Source organism: Penicillium argentinense, assembly GCF_028826775.1.
Source record: "Penicillium argentinense strain IBT 30761 chromosome Unknown utg000005l_segment0_segment0, whole genome shotgun sequence".
Lineage (NCBI taxonomy): Eukaryota > Fungi > Ascomycota > Eurotiomycetes > Eurotiales > Aspergillaceae > Penicillium > Penicillium argentinense.
Genome location: NW_026622664.1, coordinates 531,248 through 552,509, shown reverse-complemented (window position 1 = coordinate 552,509; position 21,262 = coordinate 531,248). Strand labels below are relative to the sequence as shown.

The window sequence follows — 21,262 nt, the reverse complement described above, 5'->3', positions numbered from 1 at the left end:
CTACTCCCCAGTCGGCATACCCTCGACCTCGTCACTCAGACGGCGCCAGTTGTCCGCCTGCAGTTCGGCGTACTTCACCCGTTCCTGGCTCCAGTCTTGGTGTAGCCGGCTGATGTGATACTGGCTTTGTTGGAAGTGGACCAATTCGTCCCGGATACACTCCTTAATAAATACCCCGCGGGCGTGTTGCTGCACAATCGATTCCTTGTCCTGCACAACGATCCTGGTTAATAACACTGATACACGGCTGCCGGCACTTGGGGGGTGGGTCGTGGCACATACCCTGAAAATCGCGTCCTCCACCTTCTCAATCTCCCCTGGCTTGACAGTGCCCGACGGCCGGGCTCGCAGTTCCTGGAGCTTACGCTCATTGGTCTCAATGCGCCGCTCGAGCTGGGGGATGTTATTCCGCGCGTACCGGTCCCGCCGGTCGAACATTTCGCGAACACTGACCAAGCAGTCCCGCTGTCGCTTCAGATCTTCGAGAACGCCCTGGGACCAGGCTCGAGCCTCGTCCTCCAACAAGCTTTGGCTAGCAGAGAGGTGGCGGGCCGTCGCGGTGATCCCGGTGTTCAGGGATGGAATATCATTAGTGTCAACCGAGTAGGTATCATTGGTGACCTCGGTCAAAGATTGCAGGGCCAATGAGAATCGAAGATGATCGGCAGCCAAGCCATCATTGCGCTTAGCCAATCGCTCGAGCAGAGTGCACAAATTAATATAGATTTCGGCGGATCGCTTCACGCCGCCTCGGACGGTATCGAAGGTTTCATCCAGCGTCGCTGGTAGCGAGTCCTCAAGATCCGGCGGCAGGTTCCGGCCAACAAATTCGTCTTGGACCGAGATGGTCGCTTGCTTCCGCCAGACAGAGAGCTCCTAAATCGTCAGTTAAAGATGTTATCTAATCCATAAAACGATGACAATTCATCCAATCAGAGAAACATACCGTAGGAACGGTTAGAAACATCACTACCAGCTGCTCCTGGCCAAGAACAGGATGGCGAACGAGGGAATTCGTAAATCTGATGAGGCCACGGCGACGCTTCTCAAGGAAAGAGCTCGAATCCGCTGAGAGGTGAGTACCATTGACTTCGAAGAAGGTGAGTAAATAATTAGGCATTTTTGTCAGCCCTAGAGACGTACCTGAAACACGCTTCGGTGGGAGAAGAGGTAATTGGCGAAAGGGGAATCGCTTCTGCAAACAATCAAGCAGCCACACGAAATCGCTATAGCGACGCACGACGGTACTGCCCCGTCGCGCTGACTTTACTTCATAGTTGCGGTGTTGGAACATGAACATGCCCTCTTTCTCGGGCAGGAGAGTAATAATCACGCTCTCCTCGACATTGGGGTTCGTCGTCCGAGCGATTCCCAATGACCGACGCCGCGGCGCCGGTTCACTTGGATCATCGCCAGGAGGTCCGAATCCACCCAATGCCGGGCGTGGCGGTGCGCCAAAAGCATCGTCGCCGGGCGTGATGCTGATGTTCCCACCCCAGCCAGACCCAGAGCTACTCGGTGCCATCGGCTCCGGTGGCCCGTTGACAGGTTCGGGGCGGACCTCGCCCTGGCTGGTTTCCTCGACTTGTCTGCTCGACCAGGCATTTGTCGTAGAACGCATGCTGCTATATCCATTGATTACACGTTGTTCGGAGGTCACGGTTGTATGATTGTGGTGTCGATGGAGATCGGGGCTTGCCCAAGGATCCGACTCCAAGCCGCCCAGCGACTCTCGTCGCGACCGTCGCGAGCGGGCTGAATTAGGTTCTTGCAGCGGGGAGGGCTGGGGCGGAGGCGTACTTGGTGCGTCGTGCGTGGGGCCAACGGAGGAATCATGAGACGTCCGCAATCGATCGAGGAATTCGCTTCGTGGCTGAGGGAGTTCTGTAGAACGTCGCGTTAGCATACCGAGCTTTGAATCACACAAAAAAGACGATCCAAGGTCAATGTGAGTGGCTTCGGAGGGAACTCACTCTTGCGATGATCATCCACGGCGTCGAAGGACAGGTCCTCGCCTTCTTGCGCAAGGCCGATCAACGCCAGCAGCACGTTAAATTCAGGACGGCCAAGGCCTCCCGAATTTTCATGGTCTCCAGATACGACGAGGTTCAAGATCTTGCCCTGGTCTGACGCGGTCAGTCCGCTGCTGGAAAGGATCTCCCGGATCGAGGTCAGTCCCACGCCGGAGCCAACTCTGTCTCCGCTGTTCAGGATCAGATCGTAGGCGTCGATGTAGCTCTCAGGGACATCAGTGGCAGGGAGGAGGGTTCGGACAAGATCGCGCCGAGCTGTCCGCTTCGCGGTGTTGTTCTGAGGGTTCCAGGCTGAAGAGCTGTCGTCCCCGATATCATCTGCGAAGAGCGACGAGGAGCCAGCGGCTGACTCGTCCGCAAAGAGCGAGGCCTTGGACTTGTGTGTGGAGGATGCCGCCGGGGGCTCTTCCGGAGATGCTCCAAATAGCGACATTGGATCTCCGCCACCAAGGGGGTTCGCGGGGGGAGCGGATGGGAGGTGCTGGATGTGGAGGTTGCTGGCCACAATGACGACGCCGTCGATCAGGCGGAGCTCGGCCGGAGGTGGCTGGTCGCACAAACACGGCCCAAGCTTCTTTGCCGGGATCTGCGAGCGGAGTTCTTGAACCACGCGGTTAGTCAATCGCAAGTGCAGCACTGTTCCCTAGGCAATGCAGAACACGGAAATCGTGGATTTGGTGATGAGGGGAAGACAAGTGCGGTCGCGCGGTCTGCGACGGGGTTGCGATAACGGCCCATCCTCCCCGCTGCAGAGCCACCCAGATTACCCTAAGATAGCTTAGCCTAGAGCCATTTGATACTGCCGCCAGTTGATGACATGTCGGTCATTCTAAAATTGGCTTGTATCAAGATTGGATGCTATCAAGTCGCACCATATGGTCAAAATTGGGTTCATCGACATTGGGCCCGTTGTCGGCAGTAGTGACATATATGTTCAGTACCCAATAGCAACACTATATCACATCGTCTTGTAAGTAGTGTTGAGTGTCCCAAATTTTCATATGCTTTTGCGCTCCTAGATCACTCTTGATTTCGGTCTTAGCAGAACAAGAAACAATTCATCCTAACCTCAAACATGTACCACACACGAAAAGAGATGGCATATATCAAGATCGGCATAGATCAGCTCTATACAGTTAGCCAGACGACCTACCAAACGGACACATGATGATAAAAAAAAATCGATGCAATTGTGAAATATATAAAAATCCACGTAAAGAACATTCCTGAGCCACAGACTTCCATAGAATCAGATTCGTTCTATGTAAATTGACGTCTAAAAATCAGTGAGCGTTGGTCGTCGGACGCCCGCGGCCAAACGGTCCTATCTTTCGCTTGAATCGCTTTCGGAAGAGCCCTCCGAAACCTCAAACGATCGGCGAACCTGGGCTCCATCTTCTCGAAATTCCCCGCAAGACCCTACACAGTACGTGGTGGGACCACTTTTTACTGCACGAGTGATGTAAGTGCAATGCATACTGGTACTAGTATCTACTACTGGTACAATGTCGGGATATCTTCCCGATCTTCTCCCGATCGATGGGTGCAGCCGAAGCGCAGTATATAGGCGCAGTTATATTTAAAGATGCAAAGACCGCGTGTCATTACAGACACTCTGACGCCTCCAGCAAACCCTCAGTCTACCTGACTTCAGGATGCGGCCTTCAACAATTACTCGTGTGGCTGGCCTTCGCCGGCTCAAAAGCTATGCGACAGATGGCACTGCCAGGCGATGCCTGACAATGCTCCATCCCCCAAAGTTTGAGAACGAGAAGATGGTGAGCCGAGACGATGTGATCCCAGGAAAAGTGCATGAGTTAACATAAAGCAGTTCAACTATGCGAAGGGTTCTGCCGAAAGAGCGCAACTCACCAAGACCATCCAGCAAATGAAGAGCGAATTCCCCGTCACAATTCCTCTACAGATCAACGGATCAGAGGTATGAAGAAAGCATATTGTCTTATATCTACTCTATTCATTCAAGGCAGACACTAATGCGCTTTCTTGATCAGGTCGAAACAAAGCACTCTCGGGCTCAACTCAATCCGTCGAAACACAGCGAGATTGTCGCCAACTATGCATCTGCCACCTCCGAACAAGTCGACGCAGCCATCGATGCAGCAATGAAAGCCAAACCGGCCTGGGAGGCTACTCCATTCGAAGATCGCGCAGCTATTTTCCTGCGCGCCAGTGAGCTCGTCACTGGGAAATATCGCTCGGAAATGGTCGCGGCAACGATGCTGGGTCAGGGCAAGAATATCTGGCAAGCTGAGATTGATGCTGCAGCGGAAACAGCCGATTTCTTCCGTCATTATATCCATGAGGCCTGGGCTCTCTACTCGCAGCAACCGAAGGTCCACCTAGACGGTAACTGGAACAAGATGGAATACCGCCCGCTTGAAGGCTTCACCTATGCCATCGCCCCGTTCAATTTTACTGCACTCGGTGCCACATTGATTGGGCCCTCGGCTTTGATGGGCAATGTTGTTATATGGAAGCCATCGGACTACGCATTGCATGCCAGCTGGCTACTTTACAAGATCCTGGTCGAGGCGGGTCTTCCGAAAAATGTGATCCAATTCCTTCCAGGTGATGCCGAGGAGGTGACCAATACCGTTCTCAAGAGACCTGAATTCGGTGCCCTTACCTTTATCGGCTCCACGGCTACCTTCAAGGGCCTCCAGAAGAAAATTGGCGATGCAATCGGCCAAGGCGTCTATAACTCTTACCCGCGCGTCGTGGGTGAAACTGGTGGCAAGAACTGGGGTATTGTGCACCCTTCTGCGGACATCAGGAGCGCCGCTCTGAATACCATCCGAGCTGCCTTTGAATACCAAGGCCAAAAGTGCTCTGCCAATTCGCGGGTCTATGTTGCCGAGTCAGTGTGGCCAGAGTTCAAAAAGATACTGACTGAAGAGACCGCCGCCTTGAAGGTGGGCAATGTCGAAGAGTATGGAAACTTTGTCAACCCAGTCATCCACGAACGATCCTTCGACAAGCTGAGCAAATTCATTGAGGACGCGAAGACTGACTCAGAACTCGAGCTTATTGTGGGTGGCAAGGCCTCCAAGAAGGAAGGCTTCTATGTGCATCCTACTGTGTATCGTACATCAAACCCTAGCCATGAGGTCATGTCCCAGGAGCTCTTTGGCCCAATACTGGGTGCCTTCGTTTACCCGGATGCAGAATGGGAGCAGACTCTGAAGCTTGTTGATACGACATCTCGCTACGGCCTGACAGGAAGCATATTTGCGAAGGACCCATATGCTAGTCGCCAAGCTCAGACCGTCCTCAAGCATGCTGCTGGCATGCTCTATCTGAACACCAAGTGCACCGGATCGACTGTGGCCCAGCAGCCCTTCGGTGGTAGCCGGGACTCGGGTACTAACGATAAGACCGGCACCATGGCACACCTCCAGAGATTTGTTAGCACTCGAACGATTAAGGAGGAGTTTGTTCCTTTGGAAAAGGTTGAATATCCGTCTAACGAGGTGTGACCTGAGGACCTATGCTATTCATTAAATAGTCTCATGGGCCTAAATTACAATAAACCTTAAATGAATCTGACTGAGAAGTAAAAATGATGTAAAACGTATGTAATCATGTCTTTGCCTACGAGAAGATCCTTGGGATAGATTGTTCGCCTTATTCGGTAGCGAAACACTAAGCACACCATTTACTGTAGAAAAGCTATGGGCACCCATGATGATACGTGGGCTTGCAGGAAAGAGTCGGACTCTTACCAACTCGACCTCTCACGTATCTACACGCAGAGTTTCAGTGCATTAGTGCACCCCCCGATACGCATGACTCCAGAAGTTCGCGCTAGTGGGATATTGACGAGGAAATGGCACCCATTGACCGGCCCGGGAGGGGAAGGAGTGGTATAGCCTGTAAGGAAGCTAGGCGAATACTATCTTGATTCTATTGATAACAAGAAACCCCTCCCCCGCTTTTTACTTTAGGCATTTCTGACCGATGGACGCTTGGTCCGATTCCCCTCTCACTGTCGGAGGGCCATCCCGACTGGAGCCATACGACCAGCCAGAGCGCACGAGGTGGTCGTGGGGAGCAGATAGACAGCGAACAGCCTGCATCGGGCCGTGATACTATATAGGGTGTGATGGCCAATATAATTTTGAGAGATAAACTCTTTTCGCTTGTCAACATCCCTGAGCAGATCGAGAGATCGATCAAAACGTACCTTACGTCCGGTTCCTGGTCAAATCCCAACCAGCCAAGATGATTCCTAGATCTGCCTACCGCCATGCTGTTGGACAGCAGCCCCGCGTCCTCCCACTTCACAGTCAAATCTTCAGGCGACACCGTTCCACCAAGCAGCGGTTTCACGATGCAGCGGTTGTATCCTCGCCATCTGCTGTCCAGCGCCCTCTGGAGGTGCCCTCCATGGCACGGCTTCCGACTCGATTTCTCTTGCGCTCGCTGGTCCTTACTTCGTTAATGTCATCGAAGCTGTTCCTCAGGCCCGCCCTTTACTTACTGAGCGTCGTGACGAATTCGAAATCCGCCATCCTCAACCCCGATCGCAATCGAGTGCTTAACAAGCTGCTCAGGTGGACGGTTTACAATCACTTCTGCGCTGGCACAAATCAACAAGAGGTCTCCAAAACAGTGGCAGAAATAAAGAGAATAGGATATCAGGGGGTCATCCTGGGATATTCAAAGGAGATTGTAGTGAATCCGAGCGAAAAGCTGGCCCGCGATGATTCTGGCTCAACTACCTACAGCGAGAAATGCTATGAGATTGTGGAGGAATGGAAGAAAGGAACATTGGACACCCTACGGATGGTCGGTGCAGGGGATTTCCTTGCCGTCAAGTAAGTGATTTCTTCTCATGGACTGAGCTACTTCCCGCCAACCATCACTGACAATGAGAACTAGGCTCACCGGTGCCGGACCAATCTCCCTAGATGCAATGGCAGAGCAAAAGCCGATGCCAGCCGTTCTGGCAGAGGCCATGGATGAAATTTGTGTCGCTACTCGAGAGCAAGGGTCACGGCTGTGGCTAGATGCTGAGCAGCAAGTCCTGCAGCACGGACTTGACAACTGGGCCATTGAGATCATGCAGAAGCACAACCAATCTACCACACCACTGGTATACAACACAATCCAGGGCTATCTGAAAGGATCCAAAGCAAACCTTGATCGGCATCTCATCGCAGCTGCTGAACGTAACTTTGCGGTGGGAATCAAACTGGTTCGGGGAGCCTACATTGAACACGAGACCCGGTCTCTTATCCACGACACAAAGGAAGACACAGATCATTCATATGACCTCATAGCAGACTCGATGCTTTGTCGAAGAATGCCCGAAAGAACTGATCTCGCTTTTCCGGACGCAGCCCTCTTTCTTGCCACACACAACGCTGCCAGCGCCGCAAAGGCCATTGCGAAGCACCAAGAGCTTCTCCTTGCGAAGAAGCCAACAATTCTTCTCGAGTGCGGCCAGATCCAAGGCATGGCAGATGAGTTGAGCTGCGAGCTCGTGTCAAGTTATGAACGGGCTATGAAAGAATCCAAAGCTGCGAGTGTCTCGGTTCCTAAGGCATTCAAGTGTATGGCTTGGGGGTCCGTGGCGGAATGCATGCAATACCTTCATCGCCGGGCTATCGAGAACAAGGGCGCAGTAGAGAGAACTCAGCATATGGTCGAGGCATTGCGACGAGAGCTGTGGCGCAGGATTGTTGGTTAAAATTTGTCGATGAGAGTAGAGGTTAGAACACGTTATGCGATACGACTCATGGAGTACCCTTTTCATTTATGGAGACTTGAGCATAAAACCGAATAACAGGGGGTCTGTCTTCATCCGAAATCGTAATCCTGCCCGGGTCATAGCGAATAAGCATGGGCTTGAGAGAAAAAAGTTAGGTATTAATTTTCCCAAGGAGTATACACATTTACCCGGTGCAGTATTCTTCGTTCAGTGTGTAGCTTCCATCTCCGAGCTACTCACACATCTACACCCACCCCCACACTCGAAGGCGGCAACTGCCCAACTCGTCCCGCCACCTTGTCCATCAGACTCCTCCTCGGTCTAGTATTCCATCATAGGTGGGGCCTCGCACTCTCCGGAGGTTCCACTTAGATGGACACAGCCCAACAATTAGTTGCCGATTCTGTGGTTCGCCGATAACGCTCTGATAAGCCGCCTTTTTAACGGGCTATCCTGGAAACGTCGGAGGGCCATCCCGACCGACCTCTCGAAACGCCAACCCCGCATATATCGGAGTGTCACCCCGCTGGTATCTTGATCGATCTTCCTTCGGCATTACAATCCGGCATGCCCCCAGCACTGAGCAAGGCGAAAACGAAGAAATGCCAGAAAGCGTGAGTGGCGCTTCGCCAGACGAGCGGATACAGGAGCTAATTCAAGCCAAAGTTGTATACGATGTCGGGGCATGAAGGTGAAGTGTTCTGGTTCTGAGCCATGTACAAGATGCGCCCGCAAGAAAAAGCCCTGTCAGTTCCCACCTGAAGATGTGCGGGTCTCGGTGTCGGAACGGTAAGTCGTCGACCACCACTGAACAATGTCTCGGTGCTAATTCATGATATCAGCTATCTGCGTCAACTAGAGGAGCAATTTTCAAAAGGCAGCCACTCCTCGAACCATACAAATGCCCTGGACTCAAGCTCGCTGGCTGGGCCTCCTTACTTGCGCAATGACGATGCCGATTTATCGCCAGTCAACCCACCTTCGTTTCTTTTGAACGACCGGGGCGGAGATCAATGGCGAGAAATATCCAATGGTAAGTGGCTAGAGGCCAATGTACTTACTATCTTAAGAAATCTGTCAGCTGAGGCACCCACATCTACAGATCTCGATTCCACACTTCACTCGCCCCAAGCCCGGGCTACTCAAGGTGGACGGCTAAGGGAAGACCTGGACATGGAGCCCGATGGGCACAAATCTCGATTCTCGCGAAACCCTCTCGTTGATAGGGATCCGTCCTTCGCAAAGACACCAGACGGCCGATTTTGTGAGTGATGAACATTCCTTTAGAGGGAAAACACATAAGTGCTCATACCGTAATATAGGGTATATGGGCCCGACCTCATCGTGGTCGTTCTGTCGGCGCGTCCTCGCCTTGATAGGAAGAAGCGTACCTGAGGCCAACTGCCCCGATGATCCCTGGCATCTGGACGGAATGGCATTCAAGCTACAATGGCGACCATTTCCTCCGGATGAAGTGCCCGACGTCACGAACCTACCACCTCTCGATTACGCCCTATTTCTATTCAGCACTGTGAAGTTTTATTTTGGATTTTTATCTTTCATGATTGATGAAGAACTCTACCTGAAGTCACTGTACGAATTTTATGACAACCCAGAAGCCAAGGCGGCCTCCTCGAGATACTGGTACGCTCAGTACCTACTTGTCCTCGCCTTTGGGAAAGCATTCCTTACACAGAAAAACCTCTATGGCACGCCCCCTGGGCACCAGTATGCGTCCAGGGCAATGGCTTTGCTCCCAGATCTATCTGGGATGCACGAAGATCCCTTGTTATGCATTCAAGCCTTGAGTCTAGCCGCAGTATATCTCCAGTCCATCGATATGAGACGGGCAGCTTTCCAACATGTGAGTTATCTCGTGCCAAAACTGACAAGTGGTGTTTTTCTCATTCATAATAGGTTGGACAAGCACTGCGTGGATGTATCATTGAAGGAATCCATCGACATGTGCCAGAGGAATTATGCGGACCAGAGCTCTCCAGCCGCTGCAGAACAACCTTTTGGGTGGTTTATATGCTTGATCGGGAGTTCTCGGCTCTTATAGGTGCACCAAGCTCTATCAGAGATGAGGATATTACAGTGAGGCTGCCGGCAGAGATGGAAAACTCTGTTGAACATATCAACCTCACACTTCATGTGCGACTTTCTCGACTAATGGCCCGCATTCTCTCCAGTATGTGCATTAAAAGCCTTTTTCGGATAGACTATTTGCTAACTGACTTTTCTAAAGCTGTCTACGGAGTTGGCGATGAGTTTGATGGATCTCTCATAAGAAATACTCAGTCAATTCTTCATGGGTTAGCAGAGCTCTCCCACGATTTGACGGTCTTTTTGGATGAGCATTTCCATGGCCTGATAAGCCGAGCTTCTAAGATGGCGATTCGACTTATGTTGGCTCATCACCATGTAAGTATTGATTTGAATGTCTTTTTCTCTTTCAGGAAAGCTAAACTTTAAAGTGTGTTGTACTCACAACGCGGCCTCTGGTCATGTGTGCCCTTCATATGCACATTGAAAAAGCCGAAAGACAACCCTCTCAGCAGATTTGCTTATCTCCGCCTGTCGCGTCACTCTTGCAGTGCTGTGCCGAGTCTGCTCAAACAATTCTGCAAACTCTTCAGACTCTAGCGGATGATGATTTGATGGGTGTGTCTATTCTACTATCCTAATCACACTCTACTCAGTGTTACTTATCTGTCCAGATGCATTTTTGCCCTTCCAGATCGAGGATGCTTCTTCTTCGGCCTTTGTTCTCTATTTAATCCGCGCAATTGCACCGTCAGTTATCCGCGGCAACTCTTGGTGTGACCATCTCGAGTGTGTTTTAGAGAAACTTGAGTCAAAGGGCAATCCGGCTGCACCGCTCCGAAGACGGGAGCTTCGACAATTAGAGCAAATCCTGGCACCATTAACACCCAGGTCAGACCCGAGACCCTTGCCCGCGATAGATATGAATGGGGATACGGAAGGAGACGAGAATCCTTATGACCTGAGTCATGTTGACGTGGAAGAGGCATTCGAATGGGATCTCCTCGGGCTCAATTCCTCTGTCAGCTTGCCTCCACGAGAGCTTCTGGATTTGGCCGATCAGTTGGACGTCGAGAGTATGCTCCAGTCTGTCAGTGGGACTGTAGCCTAGTTCTCTTACATTCTTGCATTAGCTACAGCAGCAATAGGAATTAAGAAATGAATGATCGAATAAGATACAGCGCAGCTTATGAAGCCATGACCAATTCCAAACCAAGTATTAGTGAAGGAGCATACTCGAAGGTTGTTCCAAAGACTGCTTTATCAGGTTAAGGAACTGCACTGCTTCCCTTCCATCAATAATCCGATGATCGTAGGTCAAAGCAATATACATCATCTGTAAAATGAACGTCAACCTTCGCTACACATAGAAGGACTTTAAGGACTGGAACTTACTGGTCGAATTTCGACTTGGCCATCAATTGCGACTGGTCGCTCTCGGATTCCGTACGTCCCAAGTACGGCCGTCTGTGGCATATTGATAATCGGTGTGCCGAACAAGGAGCCCCAGATGCCGCTGTTGCTAATTGTGAAGCTACCTCCCATCAGGTCGCCCATCGTAAGCTTGCCGTCTCGGGCCTGATATGAAATGAGAAAGTCAACTCCAGAATTCCTCATCGATCATGAATCTTCTTACCTTTGCCACGAGGTCCGCAATACCCTTTTCGATTTCCACGATGCTCATCGACTCAATGTTTCGGAGAACAGGCGTCACGAGACCCTTTGGGATAGCTGCAGCAACACTGAGGTCCACGTAATCCCGATATACAATAGTATCCCCGTTCTCAATCGCCGCGTTCACAGAAGGAATTTCGTGGAGGGCGAGAGCAGATGCTCGAGCCATGGCACCCATATATCCCAGCTTCACGCCGTATTTTGCTAAAACTGTAGGCCCCTGTTTCTTTCGGAACTCTATCAATTGTGACATGTCAATTTCGTTGAATGTTGTCAAAAATACAGCAGTGTTTTGCGATTGTTTCAAGTGTTGGGCAGTCTTCTGTCGGATCCGAGTCATTTTGACCTGCAAAGACACGGATTTCCGTTAGTCGAGTCTCGAGAAAGCACGGGGATTTTGGAACTTACCTTTTCCTCTCCCCTCCTTGGCTTAGAACTGCCATTCTTCGTATCTGGATCCTTCTTATGTTTGTCTGATTGAGCTGGGTATGGGAAATACGTGGACACCTGATGTTCTTCCGTTGAAGTAGGCTTTGAGGCGGGTGATGGCATATCAGGTCGAGACGGTGGTTCGTTTTTGGCCTCTGCTGCATCCGAATCTGACTTCGACTTTTCCGCCACCTTATGTTCTTGTTGTTGTTCAGATGATCCTTCTGCGGGTTTGATCTCTGCAATTGCCTGGTCCACTGTGACGGTATCCCCCTCAGCCACGAGTAATTGTTGAATAATTCCAGAGTGAGGCGCGTTCACAGATACATCAATCTTGTCAGTTTCAATAGTGGCGAGCTCCTCGTCTTGTTCAACGAGATCTCCAACTTGTTTGCTTAGTTGTGCGAGGGTTCCTTCGGTGATGGACTCGGCCATAGCTGGCACACATACAACGGTGTTCGCGTCATACCGCGGTCTGGATGCTGAGAAGAAGCGAGGTTGTAATAATTCCCTATTGAGGTCTTCCGGTAGGGCATGCGAGCTTTGGAGCGGATGGAATGTCCTAGGTCGCGTGTAGAAGGACTGGCGTCCTCTGGAAACGCGCAGCATCCATGCTGTGCGATTGACCGAACGTACAGACCCACGGAGCGACATAATCCTAGGAAGTTGAATAGACAGGAATTGAAAACACAATATGGAATATGGCGAAGAGATAACCGGGCTGTCTCCGGGAAAATATTTGAATTTCGGCTTTCGTTCTCGTTGCTCGGCATTCTGTCAAGTCGCCGACTACCAAAAACAGAGTCACCGAACGAAGCGTAGAATTCTTATTCGGCTTTTTCTGAATGCTCAGCGGCTTGAAGGCAAATTATTTTTTCACTCGCTGCGCAAATCCCCAGGTCGAGCTATGTGATTCGATTTGAGCTTGCGAGAAACTCGAGATGATGTTGCTAATAGTCGGGATGCATGCCAACTTTTCTTAGCCGTCGTATTGCCATCGATTTTCAGTTGGGATCATCCGAAACTGAATAGGTTTCCACGCACAGGCAGTTAGCCCTTTTCTATTAAGAGGGAGACCGACAGATCCCCTCTAAGTTGCCATTGACATTGGTATCTTTGGAGATCTTGTACCTTGGTCCTTACAAGGGTCATGCGTGGTAGAGCAAACCCGACGTTAAGCGCAAACATAGAAGGTTCTCAGACGCTGCGCAGGGTCACCTGCAGGCCCCAGGCAACTGCTAGTCGCCTACTAGTAACTACATGATGGATGACATGGAAAGTGGTATTCTTTTCAAATTTTTCTTCCGGCAGAGCAAATATAATGTACAAAGGGTAGCTTAATCCAAGCCCAGCCCATGATCAGAAATCATCTTCGTGGTATATGTAGTTGTTCGTATCGTTATTGGGATCTTCGGTAAATCGCGTCATGATTCTTGTAATTCAACTTCAAGGGCGTTTAAATTGCTGTCGGTGCTTGGCTCGATGACTGGCTGGACATGAAAGTGCCCAAGCTGAAACAAGATAGCTTGCCATTCCGGCATCCCAGTACCCTGGACCAGGAAATAGTTCGTATCATCAGGGAACCATCTCTCTTTTCGAACTGATGCTTTGTCTCCTCCTTCTAGTGCTGCTCGGCTGGCACGAGTTGTCCGCTTCCGTTTCTCTCCCTGGGTATACTCTCGAGACATCAGAGCACTTAAATAGTCTCGATATTGCTTGAGACGACCATCAAATACCATAATAGAACGAACATATGGTGCGATGTCCTCAGTGATAGGAGAAATGCTGCTATCAAAGGAAAGAGCAGAACGGGTGTTCGCATAAGAATATTGCCGCATGAGTGGTTCGAAAACCTTTTGGAACCCGGGCAGCTTCGAGGGGAATATCTGTCGACGAGCTGCATGTTGTCGCCAGCCATTGAACATCTGAGTCGCGCAGGTCGACTCCATGTTGTCACTGCGCGTACGGAATACCTTCGAAAGTAGGGCGGCAAACGTGAGGCAAAGCGTCTCACTAAGCGCAGGATATTCGGGCTGCAAATTGGCTTGGAGAAGAGGATAGGCTTCGACATAGTTTGATCGGTGAGATTCGGGAATCGGAGGTGCTGAAATATCAATGACATCCTTCCTTATTGTCAATTCCGAGATCATTTTGTTCACACCGGGGTACACTTACATTGAACATGTCCTGTGGACAACGAGTTGAGAGAACATCCAACGAGCTTCTCATATCCAGGTAGTCCATCTCGCGATCAAGCAATTCCAGTTGCTCGATCTTGGATTGGGCTCGAAATTTGTCGAAAGGAACACTCTCGGGCTCGCTGAACCCAGCGGCATCTTCAGAATCTTGGATTCCGAGTCTCCACCAGTGAAAGGTGTTCTTCAATGCCTCCGTCTCCTTCTCCCACGATTCTTCACCCAAAAATAGGTCCCGGTTGTACCAACCCATATACGGCTCATAAGTATTGAGACTCAGGACGCGTACTCGATCTCCGTTATCATCGCGATTGACTTCGGGTGGCCAGCAGGGTAGGATCCAGTCAAGCCCAGCTTTGCTACTTCCGACACCCATTTGGCACCAAAAGTTAAGATCCAAGAGCGACCTCCGGATGTCCATTCCGGATGCATCAAAAAGCTTGCTGGTTGCGTCTCTTTTGAGGACATGTCCTTCGTTTGCGGCAATGAGGAGTAAGTAGTCGATGGCAAGGTCACGAAGTGGCTTTTGATACCGTAAAATGGCGTACAAAGACATGCCTTGGAGGGGTATAAGGCTCTCGTCATTGCACGTAATGACGATCGGTCGCCTTGACTGGCTGATCAACGCCATTACACCTGTCCAGAATTGTTTGTCTTCGTCGAAGAGAAGGTCGGCTTCTTCAAGAAGGATCAGGGATTGTTTCTGTTCACGGGCGCGTTTCTCATCGGTGTCGGTCCTTGGGGTGGAATTCGCGGAGTTGGTGTCAGCCGGAGGCCTTAAGTCCGACGAAGGCTTCCCTTTGAAGAAGCTCAAAAGCTTGTCTTGTTTTGCTTCATCGGCTTGGGCACCAGACTCTCGAGGCTTAGGAGTGTCGTCAGATTCATTCAGGAGGTGGACCAAGTGGTTCCGCGTCATATCTCCAACTTTCTCAAGCATATCTCGAGCACTTCGTCGGCTGCCTGGGTTGATTTCAAATACCTCAAAATCAAGCTCCTTGGCAACGGCGTAGACCGAGGCAGTTTTGCCAACACCTGGTGGGCCACTAAGCAGGATTGCGTTTGTGAATCGGTTCCTCTCTCCATGAGAGCCACTGCTCGCGAGGTCTCCAGTGCGGATCACGGTCTTTTGGCCAGACACTGTTACATCACCAGCCAACTCATCATCCGAGCCAGAGAGATTGTCCATTTCGGATGCCTCTTCCTCACTCGAAACGATGAAACCATCAAGCTTGTCGGCTTGCTTTCGGCCCTTCTTTCGCTTTTTCTCCGACTTGGATTTTGATTTGGTGGATCTAGATAATTTTCCAGTATCGACCGCAGTGATTTTATGATGCCGGAGCCAATCCCGTAAAACATGAGCCTCCCGACCATTTTGGAGAACATCCTCTGCTTTTCTTGGCGCATACTTGTGTGTCCAAAGTTGTGGTTCGTATTTTCCGCAATCGAATGCCGAAAATGACGATAGCAAAGACTCTCGGAGATTCGAAATCAGGGGAATCGACGAGTTCCCCGCTAAGCGTGGGTTAGTCGCCCAAGACATCTGACTATCAATCGCGGTCTGGAGGACTCGACCACTGGCGACATGGCGTCCGGGGATGCGCAAGGTTGGACGAGGGTTACTTCCTTCGCATGCTGATAAAGCCGCAGCCTGTCGTGCTCGCAAAGTGCTCACCAAAAAGGCATTCTCGTCATCGTTGACAGTGATGACTGGTAATTTCGACTTCTTCTGGTCTTCTTCTAGAGACTTCAACGTGGAGTCATAGGTCTGTTGTGGCGGATCAATAGATTTTATGTGAACAAGATCTTGAGGTGGCCACAGAGGATCAAGAAGCTCGGGAAAATTGGTCGTCCGACGACCAAACGTTGACGGAAATGAACCAAAAGCCCGTAATTCGCGCTTAGGTACGGAAGAAATCGGTGGTGCTGGGGTCGTTGTTGGATTCGAAGTTACGCGTTCCGTCTCTGCTTGAGCACCAGACCCCTTTTCTGGCTGGATGCCCTGAGTGGGCTTTTTCAAGAAGAACGGGTGCGTAGGTTTAGCCGGCTTATTCTCTTTGGGCGCCACATCGATCGCTCGGCTGGCAGGCGCGGGCTTATGTGTTGTTTGACCGGAGAGTATACCGTCAATCATCCTTCCGATATTCCTGTCGCCAGACACACTATATTTGAGAATCGCCAGCTTGCTTTCATTTCTTAGAGGTCTTCCCCGTTTCCCTCCTGGCCGTTTCTGCGTGGTATTCTCGGCTGCTGTTGCAGGGGGAGAGCTAAGCAACCTCCCATTGGAATTCAATTTCAACGTCTTTCGCTTCTTGTCCGACTCTCCTTCCGGTTGTGCTTCCCTCTTGAGGTCCGGTCCAGATGAGCACTGGTCAGGCGCGCCCGTGCTTGTGGTTGTAGGCACATGCTCATCCTCGGCCGAAGCAACAGACGTCGACAGATCCTTTCCGAGCCAGCTCGCCAATCCGGTCTTGATCGGTATGTCGCCGTGGGGTTGCTTGTGTTTCTCAGTTCTGCGTCTCTTCCGTCTGTCTGTATTGGGGTCTTCTTCGGCACTCGATAGTTCGGCGGTATTGGTGTCTTGTTGTCCTGGTCCACTGGTGGGGGATTTTCCAGGTAGTAGTCTAGAAGGGAACGAGTGGTTTCCTGAAGGGGCAGCTTCGGGTCCTAATGCATCGTTTGCGGAAGAAACAGTGGCTTTGCCTGAGAGCGACGGGGTTGGCTGTGCTGAAACTCCAAATTCTTCAGAAAGAGGTCAGCTGGTTTATCTATCCGATGGACTGTTCTTTTCTTGCCTTGTCGAAAGAATGGGTGGACAGCCTGTTGCTGGCCGTGTCCCATGGCCACTGATGTATTCGAGGCGATCGTATCCATATGATTGCTCTCACTTCCTCCTCGAGTTGAGAGCAATGATGCGTTCGTTTCCAGTAAGATTCATGGAAATTTAGTAGGCGTGGCATCCAAAGCCCAAGCCACTTGCATTGGAGCTCAAACTGGCCGTCTCAGAATCCATTCACTGTCGATCGCAGCAATCATCGATACTTACACGTCAAGACGCGCCTGTCGCGTCGTGCTTATGTCAGCGCGGCCTTGCCGCATTAAACCCTTCAGGGACTAGCCTAGTGGGTCCGGGCCGTTGTTTTCCCGAAAATTTTTCAGATTTCCCCGTTGGGACGGCATTGCAGCTTCATCTGATCAGGTTCTGAAGGGAGTGGAAATTAAGACTTTGTCGAGATCGTGATCTCTGCGACCATGGATCTTCAGTCTCCATCCATTCTGGCACAATTGCCTCGCCCCCTTCATGCTTCCACGGGCAAGACCCGTATCGGCGATGTCTACAGTCTTACCGATGCCAAAAAGCGCAAGCGTTATGAAGTCGCTGTCGCTGTCGATGGAGAGGCCGTGAACATCTACAACGTACGATTTATCGTTAAATACCGTCTCTGTTTCATATGGACTAACCTTTTCCTTCATTAGGTGCAAACGCCTAAGCTCGTGACCTCGTACGCCGTGCCGCCTCAGTCCACTTTCGCCTGCCGGCCATGCTCTGTGCGCCGCAAGCTTTCTAGCAAATCGATCGTGAAAAGACAGACATATACCGCCACGACCAAGCCCGAACATCAGATCAGGTGTTTTGTGGAGGAGATTGGCAATGGCTCGAGCGCGCCAGTGATCACCTCGTCGACCACTACCATCACAGACTCCAGCAGCCCCACAACTTTCGTGGGAATAATCCCTTTCAACACCGAGGATGATAACCAATCCGATTCGTTCGATATTCTTGCTGTTCACCAGGATGGCCGCACGCGCCGGCTGTCGTCGGATTTGAAAACTCAACACTGGAGTATCCAGCACGGTGAGATTGCCAAAGTGTGCTCCTCGCACTTTGTGCACTCATGTTTTTTGATCGACCTCGAGGACGCCAAAAAGTCTTTGTTCAAGAGGCGTCAGGATTTGGCTGCTCTCGCCCTGGGCGACTCAACGACCTCCAACACCGACGAACCTTCAATCCTACTTGTTGTCTCCCATCCAAAAAAGTCCGACCAGATCACATTGAACGATGTTACCGTGCAAATGTTTTCTGTTCCCGCAAATTCGAAGTCGGGCTCTTTGGAAGAAAGTCAGCGCCTTCGACATCTGCAAACCATTCAGGTTCCGGCGCCTAGCGGCCTCGGTAAGGTTGATGGGAAGGAACTTCAGTGGAACTTCCATGCTGGCTCTGGCGGTCTTCAACTTTCGTTTGAGAAGGGATTCGTGAATGTGGATCTCTCGCAGTACTCTCCCTCGGTGACTTCTCAATTTGTTCTCGACGATAAATTTTCATCCGTTATGCGCGTCTCGCCACAATGTGTGATTGGGGCGAGTGAGTCTCTTGTTGCAGTCTACGACACTCAGTATCAATCTGTTCAGCGAAGCATTGCGGCTGCCGATGTTCTGTCGGGCAGTGGATCGAGCACGGATGAGCCTACGGTCTTCGTCAGCTATTTCGCGAAGCTCGGAATTGCCGTTGCGGCCAAGGGCAACACCCTTATCGCATTCGATTTGACCTCACTGCACAGTCACTCGGGTCCTTCTCTCAAGCGATCGCGTGATGGTTTGCTTATTGATGCGATTGGACGAGGCATTGGTTCATCTGCTGCCCAGTGGGACACGGCATCCAAAAAGCATCGCTCAGAGAATATGACATCCCTGCACCTCACATCTCCGGAGCAGGTCGAGAAGTGGAATCAATTGACGAAGGATGTGAATGAAGCAGCAAAATCCAAAAACTGCGCGAAATTCGACAAGGCAGTCAAGCAATACTTTGGTGTTTCTGGCGATTCCACCAAGCTGCCGGAACGAGGACAATACGTCAACCCAGAATCTACACTTTTCCTGCTGTCCAAGATCTTTGCAATTGAAGACTCTCCTGTTGAAGACAATGTGTCAGCATCTTCACCCTCTCAGCTACGCATTGTTTTGTGGCCCACTGTTACGTGCAATTGGCTTGTGCGCCTGGGCCACCTCTCACCGGACAACGTGGAAATTGCTCTGCGTCGTTCATGCAAGCCACGCATTCTCCAGTCGCTTCCGACCAGCTTCTTTGTCCAGGCTCTGATCGACTCTGATCCGTCCTTGAAACAGGTCAACCAGGTCCTCAGTGGACCTGCTGTCATTGCTTCAGATGGGCTTGCCTACGCCTTGAGATATTTCCTCAGTCAGGCCCGTCTGCACTCCGGTGCACTGGAAGAGACTGCACGAGCCATTACCAATGGCGACGTAGCCACCCCTACCCAGGAACTCACTCGACACCTTGGAGCCGAAGAGACGGCTCTGAAGGATATCTTCTTGGGATTGAACAATACCCTCCAGAAGATCCATTCGCATCCTTTGGCGTCTGTTGTCCAATCCCTTCGTTCAAATCTGTCCCGGACGGAGCTTCTTTCCATGGTCCACCACCTCCGTCTTTCTCTCGCTACCGGCGGCTACACCTCCCGTTTCACCGAAAACCCCCCAACTCCCATTACTCTCGATCAAATCACACCTCCTCTTTCCCTTAATACCATCATCGATTTGATCACTGCTTCGGTGGATGCCGTCGGCCCATCCGGCTGGATTTCGGCCCTCCCGCCGGTGAACAGCCTCGACGATGAGTCGGACGAGGCCATTGCATCGGCCAGTCGCGAAATGGAGCTCATAGCCGATATGAAGTCTGAAGTGTCCGCGGCTCTTGCCGGTGTGGAAGAGGCCACCTACCTTAGGGGTATTCTGCGTGAATACCTCAGCTTCGCCGACCAAGTCGCAACCCCTGCCAAATCCTCCCGTGCTCTCGCACAGTCGGATCGCGAAGCAGCTTCCCGGTCCCAGAACGTCCGCTATGAGAAGCTCAACGGTGCTGAACTCGTGATCTTCAATCTTCCCGGTGAGGGTGATGATGGCTATGATGGCGATGCCAGTGGCAAGATGCTGCCGCTGTCGCTGAAGCCCGCCTCGACGGATGTCTCGCGCACCAAGGTCAAGAAGACTACAGGTGAGGCTAAGGCTCGCACCAGCCGTGAGATTGGATATCTCCGTCGCAAGGCAGTTGGCCAGTACTCTTTTGAGAGGCTACTTGTCTAAGAATCCGGTCTCTGGTAGACAGTCTTCGGCTTTTTGTTTCATACTGTAACCATCATTTACGAACCACGTACCATATAGGAGTCGGAGCGGGGAAATAAATATTGACATTGTTTGTTCTGTAATATTCCATGGTTCGCCAGTCAAATCGGTAGCATTTTTTGTTGAAAAGATAATTATAATAAAGCTTTGAGCATGACAGAATTTGTCATGCCACAGCATTGCACCAGTCTGTGTTACACCGACCAGGCCTCGCTTGATCAGACACTTCATAACAATCACTTGTGTTGACAGATGTGTTCATGGTGCATTAAATATCACGGTTTCCCCGCGATCCTCATGCTGTACTGCAGTGTAATGATCACTGTGATGGCGATTCCCCTGACACCATGTTCGCAGGGTTGAAATATATATTTGCTAGTGTTTGGTTGTTTTACTGGGTAACATGATTGAACAAGACTTCACATTATCCACGGTCATTAATGTCTAACTGACGCCGCACCATAGTGAAGACTGCGATTTAAACTTATTTTGTTCAATGTATTTGCATCACATGTATCTCATCGAAGGTAACAATGTCAGATGTGAGAGTGACATTGGCATGGTTTCCGAGTCGAAATTGCTTCTAGGGCGCTCACGTCAGCCCAGGTTGGGAGGAATTGGGACCTAACGAGGTTGGAAGCAGCTGTGAAGGCGTCGATGGACGTAAACACCTCCGATTGAAAAAGTAAAGCAAACACCCCTCGCGTGCGAAAGGGAATAATTCACCTGATTTCGCAATCAATAGAACGCGAGTTGGGACAATAAATATCGGTCAGGAAGTGGGACCGCGACAACGCATCGGGAGCGTGATGGGCACCAATCAGAGGAACGAAGAAGGCGATGGGACTTTTGTTGATGACGATAGTTGGTGAAGACGATGTTTGCATTATTATTGCTTGGGGGATTGCGATTGCGGCTGGCTTGCCTCTGTAGGTACTCGTAAAGGTATTAATGTACTGTACTGTATACTCCGATCCGGCACCGAGTTGTCCCGTGGATGCAAATAAACAAGGAGC

General features: G+C 50.9%; 7 protein-coding genes across 7 annotated transcripts; 4 read left to right on the top strand and 3 right to left on the bottom strand.

Annotated features, from left to right (window-relative positions):
- On the bottom strand, nucleotides 1–2,466 carry mvp1 (sorting nexin Mvp1; the record flags this gene model as incomplete). Its single annotated transcript, XM_056617496.1, has 5 exons — nucleotides 1–210; nucleotides 283–876; nucleotides 947–1,089; nucleotides 1,144–1,884; nucleotides 1,974–2,466. The coding sequence occupies 5 exons, from the start codon at nucleotides 2,464–2,466 to the stop codon at nucleotides 1–3; spliced, it is 2,181 nt and encodes a 726-aa protein (XP_056473655.1).
- Nucleotides 2,467–3,688: 1,222 nt separating this feature from the next.
- N7532_005001 (L-glutamate gamma-semialdehyde dehydrogenase) lies at nucleotides 3,689–5,530 on the top strand (the record flags this gene model as incomplete). The annotated part of the gene is made up of 3 exons (XM_056617495.1): nucleotides 3,689–3,811; nucleotides 3,865–3,972; nucleotides 4,046–5,530. 3 exons carry the CDS (start codon nucleotides 3,689–3,691, stop codon nucleotides 5,528–5,530), a joined length of 1,716 nt encoding a protein of 571 aa, XP_056473654.1.
- Nucleotides 5,531–6,275: 745 nt separating this feature from the next.
- Nucleotides 6,276–7,746, top strand: N7532_005000 (uncharacterized protein; the record flags this gene model as incomplete). Its single annotated transcript, XM_056617494.1, has 2 exons — nucleotides 6,276–6,871; nucleotides 6,936–7,746. The coding sequence occupies 2 exons, from the start codon at nucleotides 6,276–6,278 to the stop codon at nucleotides 7,744–7,746; spliced, it is 1,407 nt and encodes a 468-aa protein (XP_056473653.1).
- Nucleotides 7,747–8,334: 588 nt separating this feature from the next.
- N7532_004999 (Zn(II)2Cys6 transcription factor) lies at nucleotides 8,335–10,924 on the top strand (the record flags this gene model as incomplete). Its single annotated transcript, XM_056617493.1, has 9 exons — nucleotides 8,335–8,381; nucleotides 8,434–8,556; nucleotides 8,610–8,800; nucleotides 8,870–9,031; nucleotides 9,090–9,631; nucleotides 9,685–9,958; nucleotides 10,016–10,191; nucleotides 10,245–10,431; nucleotides 10,488–10,924. The coding sequence occupies 9 exons, from the start codon at nucleotides 8,335–8,337 to the stop codon at nucleotides 10,922–10,924; spliced, it is 2,139 nt and encodes a 712-aa protein (XP_056473652.1).
- Nucleotides 10,925–11,032: 108 nt separating this feature from the next.
- N7532_004998 (uncharacterized protein) lies at nucleotides 11,033–12,570 on the bottom strand (the record flags this gene model as incomplete). The annotated part of the gene is made up of 4 exons (XM_056617492.1): nucleotides 11,033–11,149; nucleotides 11,209–11,391; nucleotides 11,450–11,833; nucleotides 11,896–12,570. The coding sequence occupies 4 exons, from the start codon at nucleotides 12,568–12,570 to the stop codon at nucleotides 11,033–11,035; spliced, it is 1,359 nt and encodes a 452-aa protein (XP_056473651.1).
- A 770-nt stretch (nucleotides 12,571–13,340) lies between these two features.
- N7532_004997 (uncharacterized protein) lies at nucleotides 13,341–16,949 on the bottom strand (the record flags this gene model as incomplete). The annotated part of the gene is made up of 3 exons (XM_056617491.1): nucleotides 13,341–14,039; nucleotides 14,092–16,850; nucleotides 16,904–16,949. The coding sequence occupies 3 exons, from the start codon at nucleotides 16,947–16,949 to the stop codon at nucleotides 13,341–13,343; spliced, it is 3,504 nt and encodes a 1,167-aa protein (XP_056473650.1).
- Nucleotides 16,950–17,360: 411 nt separating this feature from the next.
- N7532_004996 (uncharacterized protein) lies at nucleotides 17,361–20,207 on the top strand (the record flags this gene model as incomplete). Its single annotated transcript, XM_056617490.1, has 2 exons — nucleotides 17,361–17,525; nucleotides 17,586–20,207. 2 exons carry the CDS (start codon nucleotides 17,361–17,363, stop codon nucleotides 20,205–20,207), a joined length of 2,787 nt encoding a protein of 928 aa, XP_056473649.1.
- Nucleotides 20,208–21,262: the final 1,055 nt, after the last annotated feature.